The following is a 12,504-nucleotide window of genomic DNA, read 5'->3' on the forward strand; positions in this document are numbered from 1 at the left end:
AAAAGAACAATTAATAAAAATGTGCTACACCATTTTAAAACTGAAGATACACAATGCCTATATTAACTATTCTTATGTGACTGTGAGGAGTTTCTTTAAAAGATTGTGCAAAAACAAGGAATTAAAAACATGTAGTGTTGTTCAACCTCAAGTTCACCCAGAAATGATAATTTGATGTAAATGTATACGCTCCCTCAGGGCATCGAAGATGTAGATGAGTTTGTTTCTTCATCAGACTTGGAAAAACTTAACATTTCATTACTTGCTCAGCAATGGATGTGAATGGGTGCCGTCTGAGTGAGAGTCCAAAAAGCTGATAAAAACTTCACAGTAATCCACCTGATTTAGATAAAATCATTTTTGGACTCTCATTCTGACGGCACCCATTCACTGCAGAGGATCCGTTGTTGAGAAAGTGATGTAATGCTACATTTCTCCAAATCTGATGAAGAAACAAACTCATCTGCATCTTGGATGGCCTGGGGGTGAGTACATTTTAATTTCTGGTTGAGCTGTTCCATTAAATTAGGTATTTTTATTACACTGGCAACAAAGTGCAATAATATTCAGACTGCATTTTCATTTTTTATACGTTATTGAGTCTGTCTCCTTTCATATTGTATTCCCAAGCAATTTGAAAGTTTACTAACTTATGGAAATGTAATGAAACTTGAGTATAAAAGTCAACGTGAAACAAATGTTATTTTATAGCCATTGCAATTTTTAATACAAACTTTTATTCATTATTAATGTGCTCTAAGTAAATATGCTCAATTTAGTTTTCATGTTGACTTCCAACTCATGGCATGTAGTCCATAATTCATTATAAGTTACTGTTCACATTTCATGTTTAGTCAAAAATAGTGGCTCGCAGTAAAAATGATTTGCTTAATACTGAAAACACTGACAAATGCTCAACGGCAGATTTGAAAATTCAGAAGTATAGCTTTAAAAGAATATGTTAACATATTACCGTGCTGTATATGGCATAACAACACACTCTTTGTGTGGAAAAGATGCAGCATGTGAAAGAAACACAAACCAAGTTTTTAAAAAATGAGAAAGATTCAGATAAACACACTGGTACCAAATCCCCAAACCAAATAACCATGAGGAATCTCCCATAAACCTTGAGTACCCTGGAGGAAAGTGCTCGCATTTGGCTTTTCACATCTAAAAAAACCCAAGATCATAGACACACACCGGAGTTTCACATCTGTGAATGCAAAACAATAACTTCAAGCTTATGACCTATGTTAACACGATTTCTCCACCATGATGACGGGCCTCTACTTACCATCTTCTCATCGTTCACATTGCATTATAAGTTTGCGATGTTTATTGATTAACTGATTTCATGCATTCGGCTCCTCTATTGCGATGTGACTCCCGAAGAGCGTGATCAGCTGCTCCTCGTAATTGGCTATGTTTCGTTTCATGATGTCCATGCAGGGGCCTAATAACCTCTCAAAGGCCTGCACGTCCATTACTGTGAAACACAAGGTGAATGATCACATGACCCGCCGTGCAGCTGAGATGCATTGCTATTTAATGTATAATGCATTACCTAAGCATTTGACGTTGTCCATGGCGTATGCAGAAGCCGCCCGTGGCTTGTTAGTGACGAGTGCCAGCTCTCCGAAATACTGACCCCTTGAGCATGTGGCGATCTCCACCTCCTCGTCTTCAGTGTCGTTTTTCGACTAAAAAAAACATTGTCATGTTAATGCATGTTTAAATCTTTTTTAAGCTGAAGGATTTATGGGTTTATTAAGATGCATAATGAACCGAATTGTGCAGATTCTGCTGATGTTTGACTCACTTTGCTCCTCTTCATGGTGATCCTAACGTGTCCGGACTCTACGATGTAGAAACAGTCTGCCAAATCACCCTGTGAACACAAGGTTTTATAAAGTGGTCTTTTCTGCTCACCAAGGCTGCATTTATATGATCAAAAATACAGTAAAAACAGTATTATTGTGAAATATTATTATAATTTAAAATGACTGTTTTCTATTTGAATATATTTAAAAATGAAATTTATTTCTGTGATGCAAAGCTGTATTTTCAGCAATATTACTCCAGTCTTCAGTGTCAAATGATCCTTCAGAAATCACTCTAATATACTGATTTGCTGCTCAAGAAACATTTTATTATTAGTAGAAATAGAATACAACACAGAAAACAGCATTTATGTAAAATAGACAAATAAATCACTTTATAAATGTATTTAATTTTAAGTATTTATTTCTAAAGAATAAACCCTTGCTTAATAAAATAATGAATTTCTTATAAAAAAATCGAACTATATATTATATAATATTATATTATATTAGATTATATTTTAGTGCTGTCAAATGATTAAATGTGATTAATCACATCCAAAGTAAAAGTTTTTGTCTGCATAATATTTATTATGTGTATATAAATACACACACACATATAGTAAACATTTTGAAAATATTTACATGCATTACCATGTCTATTTTTATATTCGCATAATTTATTTTAAAAATATATTTAATAAATAAATTTAAAAAAATCTGAAATATATACATGCATGTGTGTGTATTTATATACACATAATAAATAAACACAGTACACATACATATATTATGTACACAAAAACATTTATTTCAGATGTGATTAATCGCAATTAATCGTTTGACAGCACTACTTGTATTATTATAACATTATTATTCATATTATAACAGATACCCAAATTACTAAAATTGGACGAACCATTAATTTCAACTAGTTTTACATTATTTTGTAATAAAAAAACAACTGTTTTCATTTCTGTACTCCCAAATTGTACTCAATCTGATTATTTATAACTGTGCTCAGCATGAATACAGAAATAAAACCGTAAAAGAAATGTCTAGGCCTTTACATTAGCAGGTTTTTCATGACTGTAGGAACCCATAATAATTACTTTAAAAACATTTCTAATTGTCTGACCTGAGCAATGATCTGTTCCCCACTGTTGTACACTTTGGTCGACAAAACATCAACAACCTTCATTCTCTCTGAAACCTGAAAACAAGACACATTTATTTCTAAGATCAACAGGAGAACGGCACATGCATTAAATCACTTTCCACCAAACGGTCAAATGCAGTTAGCACACAGCATGTTGGGAGAAGTTGCAGGAATGTGTTCAAACCTCCAGTGACGTGAGCAGAGGAAGAGTCCCGATGAAAGCCTCGTACATTTTTCTCTTCTTTGCATTGTTTTTTAAGATGATCCTTCTGAATGTCAACCGATCCTTGAGACATTTAAGCAAATAATTAAATAAAAATAAAATAAGTTAATAATATTTAAATAAAAAAAAATTTTTACACTAGAGGGATTGAATCTGTATAATCCTGTAATTTCAGTATTTTCTGTGAAAAGCAGAGGGCGCTCTAACACAAACAATACATAAGAAGCACTTGGAGAAAGAAACTAGATATATTTAGCATTTAATTTTACTGTAAACTTGCCGAAACCAGTTTATAAAATGATGTACTGCAACTGCATTGAATTCATACAAAATCATTAAAAAAAATGTATTTATTTATTTTTTCAGATGAAGAAAGAGTTGTACGACTTTGGACTGTTTTGGGTGAGTTAATGATTGTGATATTTAAGATTTATTTCCGTTATTATGAGTGTAGTTTGTTAATATTTTGAATTGCATTTAATTTTTATTATTTATGTTTTCACTTGAATTTTAGTTAAAATTGTTGTGTTTTTGTCTATAAATATATATATAGATTTATTTTTTTACAAAATATTTTTTGTATTTCAGTTAATGTTTCTTTTTATTTCACAGAAATATATTTTTAATGATTTTAATTATGAAAGCTCATTTTTGCCAGATTTTTTTTTTTTTCTAAAGATCATTGCGACATTTATCTCGCATTATAATGAGATAAAAAGATATTTCAGCTCACATTATAATGCATATAAACTATATAAATGCATGATTTATTCATATTCTGACATTTTTTTCTGAGTTCTGAATTCTGAGTTTCTCAGAATCTCACAATTCAGTTTTCTTCAGAACTGCAAGCTATAAGTGTAGAATTGCGAGATATATGTGAATTCAGAATTGTGAGAAAGTTATTTACATCATTAGATTCTAACTTTATCTCAATTCTGACTTTTCAGCATCATGAGATACAAAGTCACAACTACCTTTAAAAAAAAAATAATAATCCGGGGAGCAAACTGGCTTCCGAAGGTAATAATCATGGTAAATAAAGAGAGAACTGACTCACGAGGCACCACAGAGCTCCAGGTGAGGTAGCGATGATGGTGGCGGCCCTCGGCGTGTTGTACATGAGGGCCAGCTCTCCAAAACTCCCACGGTTGTCATAAGAGCCCACGGTCCGCGTGATGCCGTCCACTTTCAACATGATGTCAAACGTTCCTCTGCGCAAGAAACACAGTGAGATCTCGACGTCTGAGAGGTTTAAACTCCAGCATTGAGATCCAAAGATGATCATTTATACCTCTCAATGACGTAGAAGTTGTCTCCATCGTCGTCTTGATCGATGATGTGCTCTCCGGTCACCACTACCTTCTCAAATATGGCATCCAAGACTTGTGACATCTGCTCCTGTTGGTTTGGAGGACAAAAAATGAGCCTTTCTTGTCTTAAAGGGACAGTTCAGCTAATTAGATTTTTTTCTTCTGTCAAATATAAAAGGAGATATTTAACAGATTTCAGGTGAATAAATGCACACATTTGGGTTTGTTCCATGTGTTATTATAGTTAACTAAAACTAAAACCATAAAAGGAAGTATTACTTAAATAGAATACTAGAAATAAAAAATTATAAATTAAATAATTCATTAATTTTATATTTCAATGAATTAAAAAATGACAAACGGAAACAACAAAAAACGTTTAACAAATTAAAATGAAAAGAAAATATAAATAAAAATAATAAAAAAATAGTTTTAATTTAAACTATTAATTAAAAACTCTTATAGTATCTCAAATTATAGATAATTATAACTAACTAAATTATAACCAAAACTTATTATTTATTTTTTTTGAGTTGGAATAAAATAAAATATAAATATTATTTAAAAAAATCTAAATTTAAATACTGCCTTTTAAATAAAAACTAAACTAAAACTTTTATAACACTGACATAAAAATAAATAAACGTAAACTATAATATTAAATAGAAAAGGAAGAAAAAAATGAATAAAAATGACGAAAGGACATAATAAAACTACTTAAAATTAAAACTAGAACTGAAAAAACTAAAATGAAAATAGAACCTGAAAATATAAAAATAAAAGCTAATTCAAAAATATTATTGAAAACTTAAAAAAATAATATTCTCACTGGTTTGGAAGAACACGAAAAATATATAAATATAAAATCTCGAACATTACTGAAGTTCAAATGCAAATTGTAACTTTTGTTTTAATATAATTTTTCCAAAATGTTTTTTTTTTTTTTTTTGTAGCTTGAAAAAAAAATCTTATTGGTTGTCTGAAAACAAATGAGCTAAAACTTGCATTTTATTCTCTCACAAACGGTTGATAATCGTACCTGGTCCAGGTTTTTGAACAGTAGGATGTCTTTGCAGGCTTCCTGTAGTCTCTGTCTCTGCTCGTCTGTTTTGGGGTGAGTGACCTGAAGGCACAGCAAAGCATGATGGGATACTGTGCAGCAGATGCCACAGAAATGCATAAAAGAGGAGGATCTCTCTCTCTCTCTCTCTCTCTCTCTCTCAATAGCAGGTTTCAAGAGGCCACTCACCCTGGGTTCTCTCTCCTCTTCATCCTCATCAGGGTTGTACGCCTCCGCACAAACTGTCCAGAGACCAATGAATTCAGTAAATCGGAAGCAGGATTAGAGTCGGAAACAAATAAAACCAACCTGTCTAGACAAAGCATTACTGCGCAATTAAAATACAGCCTTTGTGTGTAAAATACAGCCTGTTCATATAAAAACACGCCATTTTATCAGCATCTGAATCTTAATGTCTACTTTCAAACACTGTTTCAATGGACGGTTAGAAACGCATCAAATTCTCATCCTCGTGTTATTTCAGACAATAATGACTTTTGATTTTTTAGTTAAACATAAAAGGAGATGTTTTACAAACCTGAAAATATAGTGTCACTCTAAGAGCTATGGAAGAAGGTTTTTCAGTGAATAATAGCTCAAATTTGGTCAAATCAAATCGAATCAAATCTAAAATTAGCTCACTAAAATAAGTAAAAATAAAATAACCTAAACATTATTATTATTATTATTATAAAAAAAAAAAAAAAAAAAGACAAAAGCAAAAAATGAATACTAAAACTGAAATGAATAAACTGAACTTAAAAATGAAGATTAAAATTGACATTAAAAGCAGAAGATTAAAACTGCACATACAATTCTAAAAATGAAAACTGAAACTGAAATAAAAATAAATTAAACATTAATATTATTATTTAGAATGAAATAATAAAATTAAAAATATATATATTTTTAAATGTATACTAAAATTGAAATAATAATTAATGCTACTTTTTTACATTTAAAAAATATGCTAGTAACAAAAGCACAAAACAAAATTATGAATAAAGAAAACTAAAACTGACATAAATAAATTACACCTAAATTGTAATATTAACCAGAAAACAACTGACAAAAATGACAAAGCACTTCAAATTCCTTAATTGAACCTAAATGGTCGTATAAAAAAACTAATAAAATTACGAAAGCACGTAACGAAAATACAAAAAAAAAGAAGAAAAAGAAGGAAACTATAAAATTAAAGCTAAGCTAATTATCGATACACATCATGAGTTGTAAATGCTACTTTTATCTTACTTCACAGTGTTATTTCATTGTGATGAAATGAAGAAGCTCAGATGTTCTGCTGAACATCTCCTTTTCTGTTCTACAGGAGAAAGAGCGTCATACGGGTTTCAAAACAACATGCTCTCCTCTCCCACACGCCTCCACTATTCCTGCTATAAATACCAGCGCAGAGAAGAGAAGACAAGACCAGGACCTCCACCGTCTAGATCCAGCCTGAGGTTTAGGGCCTAGCGTCTAGACTGATCTACTCTCAGCTCCAGACTGTTTACAACACTTGCTCCTAAATTTCAAGTGTTTAGCTCATCTGATATGCTACAAAAATCACAGAAATTGTGTTTTGTCTACATTTCTCTATCCAATACTACATTCACTATCATTAAAAAAAATGATTTTTAAAAAATGTTTTAAAAGAAAACTCATTTATTTGACCAAATATATAGTAAAAAAAGTAATATTGGGATATATATATATTATTTTTTAATATCTTTATTATATGAATATATATTAAAATGTATTTTATTTCTGTGATTTAAATCTGTATTTTCAGCATCATTTTCTTCAAAAAAACTTCAAATTTTTGTGGAAATCATGATGCATTTTTTCCAGGATTCTTTAAAGAAATGAAAGTTCAGATGAACAGCATTTATTTGAAATCTAAATATTTTTTAACATTGCTTCTTCGCTATCACTTTTTATCAATTTAATGCATACTTTCCAAATGAAAGTATTATTTTCTTTTTAAAAAAATACCTTGCTGACCCTGAACTTTTAGTGCAAGTCTACATTTCATGTCATTCTTGATCACATCTGGTCTGATCTCAGTCTCAGAGTTCAAACCTGACATGAAATAAACCAGATGGGGAACAACGTTTAACACTGAGTTTATACGAGCCTTTTTCCATTACAATAAAGTGCCTGACAGATATATGTTAAAAACGATTTATCTACAGTATCGCATCAATTTAAAGATCGAATACATTTCTGTTCCTGGCACTGTAAACTCATTTCTTTTTACCTGACCACCAGACTTCTAGTTTTCTCCATTACAATCAGACTTTATTTCCTATTATTTCAGTGCGGTCTGTCAGCACAGCACATTAAAATCCCTCCATCCGTCCTCACTTGTGGGTTATAGCCATCCACCAGAGACAGAACTTCACAGCTTCTAAAACACTTTATTTCTGCAAACAACGCTGATCTTCCATTAGCCAGTTAAACCATCAGCTCTCTCGTTCACTCAGTGACAGCGGTAAACGAGTAAGTGATATGTTAACAAAACAAAAAGGCAATATACGACCACAAATGCAAGGTCATTAACCAGAACTAGATGTTCTGTGGGAAGATGGCAATTTTAAGTAACTGCCCTGAACCTAAAAATGAAAGATTTGCTGAGAATGCACTCATCCTTAGGCCTTTCACGATTAGGATGATTTTGTTTCTTCATCAGATTTGGAGAAATGTAGCATTACATCACTTGCACACCAATGGATGTGAATGGGTGCCGTCAGAATGAGAGTCTAAACGACTAATAAAAACATCACAATAATCCACAAGTAATCAGTAATAGAGTCCATCAGTTAACATCCTGAGAAGACAAAAGCTGTGTTTGTAAGAAACACATCCTTTATTAAGACATTTTAACTTTAAACCATCACTTTTGGTCAAAATACAAGTCCATAATCCATACTAACGCTTCCTCCAGTGAAACTTACCCAACATATTTAAAACAGTTTTGGACTTGTAAACGGTGCTTGATCTGTGCATATTTCGCTCCTGATTCAGACTAAACAACTTTTTCACTGGAGAAAGGAATATTATGGATTATGGACTTGTATTTTGACCAAAAGTGGTTTTAAGTTTTAAAATCTTAATTAAGGATCTGTTTCTTACTAACACACAGATTTTCTCTTCTCAAGAAATTAACTGATGGACTGGATTGGTGTGGATTATTGTGGTGTTTTTATCAGCTGTTTGGACTCTCATTCTGACGGCACCCATTCACATCCATTGGTGAGCAAGTGATGCAATGCTACATTTCTCCAAATCTGATGAAGAAACAAACTCATCCTAATCTTGGATGACCTCAGGGTGAGAACATTTTCAGCAATTTTATGTTTTGGTTGTACTTTTCTTTTTGTTCTCTTTGGCCACAAAATCAGGTTCAGCAATAAATGACTAAAGTATATAAGAAACAATATAAATCTTCATAGAAGGCTCTTATGCAGATGTGATTTCTGTGATGAATGTACTGGATTGAAATACTAAATTTTGTTCAGTTTTTCTTCCTAGGAACCCGATAATGAATTCAGATGCACCTAAAATAGGAGTTGGTAATCATATTACTGAAACTGACTCCTTTACTACTCGTGAGCTGCATTGGCAGAAAATGACAAACTCACCAGAAGCTCTCCGGACAAATCTGTTGATAACCGGAGCTGAAAGGAAAGGAAGAAAAATTACTCAGTGCACTACAATAAAAATGGAATATTAATGCCTATAAAATATTCAATTCAAGATGCCACAGTTAATGGCCTAGATGGATAGTTTCCTTCCAGGAATCATCTTTCTTCCTTACCAAATCAAAACGTTTGCCTCTTAATTGATACTCCCTCTGAACGCCACACATCTTCATGGAAACCCAACGCATTTGCATGCAAAAAAGAATAATAGCCTACAGCAAAAGGCCTAGTGCCAAATTTTTGTCCTAATGCACACACGGCCTAGTTTCATTTTTATGAATAAAGACCAGATCTTCCATAAGAAATGCAATTAAATTAGAACATTTAGAGGATAAAAACGGGAAGTGCAATAAAAAAATAAATTTAACGCCAGTTAAGCGTGAAGTACGGCTTCCCCGCTCGCGCGGCTGAATTGTGCTCATTGCCGAACGCCGCCGCGCGTCTCGTCTCCTGAGACGCGTGAAGTACTGCAGCGCGAACTCCAGCAGATCTGCCGGCTGGTTCCTCAGGACCTCCACGGTAAAGCTCTGCAGAAGCTCCGTCAAGCCCTCGGGGATTTCTATACTCATTCCTGACGGTGAAATGTGCGCAAAATTCGGCCCGATCTTGCGCGCAATGCTACAAGCAGTCGGTCCCGTTTCGCCGCGTCAGCTGAGAAGAGTGATCCGCAGAGGCAAAGCGACGGATTTTCTCACTATTCCACCATCTGCGTCTGTTTCCTCTCGTGTCCGAGCGCGTCCTCTAATTCGCAGGCGTAAAAATGGCAGGGAATTCAAGAGCTGGCATCTTTTTTGTAAGGAAAGCCGCGCATGTGATGCGGGAAACCATGGGAACCGGCAACCTGGGGTTTGCAGCAGGATGAACGCGCACGCGACGCGATGAGCTAGAACGCAACGCGAGCTCTTAAATAACCACTGCGATTGCACAATAGCATTGTGACGTTTTCGGACACGTTTCTATATTATTATCCTATTTCAAATCGCTACACTGAAGTGTAGGCCTATGTAAATATCGCACAGAACTATATGTCTATGGAAATCATTCAGGACAATGGTAGGGAAGACCGGGGCTAGTTGTCACACCTTTTTTCTCATTTAAATATACTTCTCAAGATTTATTTAAAGTCACCTTAAGTAGCCCACAACAAATTGACTAATAAAATATATAAATATTAATAAATTGAACACATCCTAAATAATGTATTGTATACAGATGTAGAAGTGTAGAAAGTTTTAATTGTTTAAATAAAGATTTATTATTTACAACCGTGCAGTTTACAGTGTATACATTTCTAATTCTTTGTATATGTCAGTTCTGACAGAGAATAAATTATGAAATTATAAAATAGAAAAAGCTAAAAAAATAAAAAATAATAAAAATCAAACCCTCATTTTGTCCAATTGAATCTTTAATAATATAATTTGATATAAAATATGTATTTTCAATATTATATTAACTAAAATTACAATGAACAGTATGTATGTGTATATAAACATTATATAAAATTATAATACAGTATGAAATTACCCCAGCCTGACTGTTAAATTCAATGGCAGTTAAATTCAGACTTTGACAAGCTTCCTTTGTGACAAATAGCCCCAGTCTCCTCTAATATATACTGTTACCATCTCTATACATAAACTGCATCATGTAATACAGATTCAATGCAGAAGATGGTATGAGGCAAAGTGTTGTATATTCATTTGTGCCTCTTCAGAGTGACGCTTTCAAAATAATTAAGTTAATGGATAAACAGACACCTCGGGCAGAATTAGACTAAATGGGCTGCTGGTTAATCCCGTTTGACGACAAATATGAGCTGATTATGTTGAGATTATTAAGCATGGATACATTTTAAAATTGGAAAGTATCAGAGTTTGACCTTCTGGGAGCAATTTGATCGTTGTTATATAAAGGTGCAAGGCCTGCTCCCAAATAGGATCATTTTCAAAGACGATCATTTCACATTGAAATGATTTTATTCATAAAATAGGAGACGCTATTATATTTAGGGAACTGTTTACATAAATGTCTTAACAATGCTTCCTTCTTTCCTGGAGCTTTTAAGTAAATTAAGTAAATAAACAGATCATCCAATATTATATGAATCTTCTTTATTTAATTATTGATCAGTTATTATTGAGGATGTATTCTATTAAATTTGTAAACAATAATGCCAATAATCTTTCACTGATCATGGATTTTGGAAGCCATGTTATACTGCAAAGAAAACAGGCAACATTAAAAGAGCAAAGGGAAATATACAGAAGTAAAGATGCTTCAATCAGCAAAAAATATAAGATCACAGTCCTTCAGAAATGTGTAGTTCTTACTATTATTTATGAGTTCGTATAATCTCAGCAAGAAAGAATTTAACGGAAAAGTATTCTTGTGAATGTCTGTCTGAAATAAAACTAACTAAAACTAAACTAATAATAAAAAAAGCAGAGAGCTGAAAGCTACTTGGATAAATATTATGCAGTTTTGTTAGAAATCATATTTACGTCTTTGATGTGTTTTTTTAATTATTAAATATTATTATTATTAGTTATTTATTTGTTTTTTGTCTTAATTTAATTTTTTTCACTATATGTTAAGCTGTTGTTATTCTGAATACATCGATAGTGATAAAAAGAATAAAGCAATAAACGCGTGCTTTCTACGTGTTTTATGACGCGGACACCCTCGTAGCTAGGAAACAGGCTTCCGTTATCAGCGTACACGGTTACAGCGGCGCAACCAATCGTTTTTCACGATTGGCATGATTGACGTGTTGAGTGGGCGGGTTCAGGAGGAGGAGGCGGAGCTAGACGGAGGAAGCCGCTCGGAACAATAAAGCAAAACAAAAGCGATTCAACGGGAATATTGTGCGATTAAACTGATTAAATGGTGAGTTAGTTAAACGGACGATACACTTATATCTAATTTAGCAGTTTAAAACTCATTAAAGTGTTGAAATGTGCAGCTGTATTTTTAAAAACAGGCTGTAGGTGAGTTAACACAAATATACGTTCAGTTCTCTTGAAACTTGTTTACAAACTCTGCTTCAAAATTAGCATAGTTTAGTTGCTATATCATTAAAAAAAAAACTTTTTTAAAATATGTCCAGTAACTTAGGTTAAACCATACCATGTCTGCAGTCCAAATCGATACATCTACCCTGCTTTTGGACATGGCACCTGTGTACCTATTTCGTTATTCTATTATTATTATTGGTGTTTT

General features: G+C 32.9%; 1 protein-coding gene across 1 annotated transcript; it reads right to left on the reverse strand.

The window, feature by feature from the left end:
- LOC113042852 (cAMP-dependent protein kinase type II-beta regulatory subunit-like) lies at positions 1–9,851 on the reverse strand. Its single transcript, XM_026201840.1, has 11 exons — positions 9,671–9,851; positions 9,223–9,282; positions 5,768–5,820; positions 5,558–5,641; positions 4,500–4,606; positions 4,266–4,419; positions 3,167–3,268; positions 2,962–3,036; positions 1,823–1,891; positions 1,568–1,703; positions 1–1,489 (listed from the first exon to the last, which is right to left on the reverse strand). Exons 1-11 carry the CDS (start codon positions 9,849–9,851, stop codon positions 1,356–1,358), a joined length of 1,155 nt encoding a protein of 384 aa, XP_026057625.1. The 3' UTR covers positions 1–1,355.
- Between the last annotated feature and the right edge of the window lie 2,653 nt (positions 9,852–12,504).

Source organism: Carassius auratus, chromosome 25 (genome assembly GCF_003368295.1).
Source record: "Carassius auratus strain Wakin chromosome 25, ASM336829v1, whole genome shotgun sequence".
NCBI classification, from domain to species: Eukaryota; Metazoa; Chordata; class Actinopteri; order Cypriniformes; family Cyprinidae; genus Carassius; species Carassius auratus.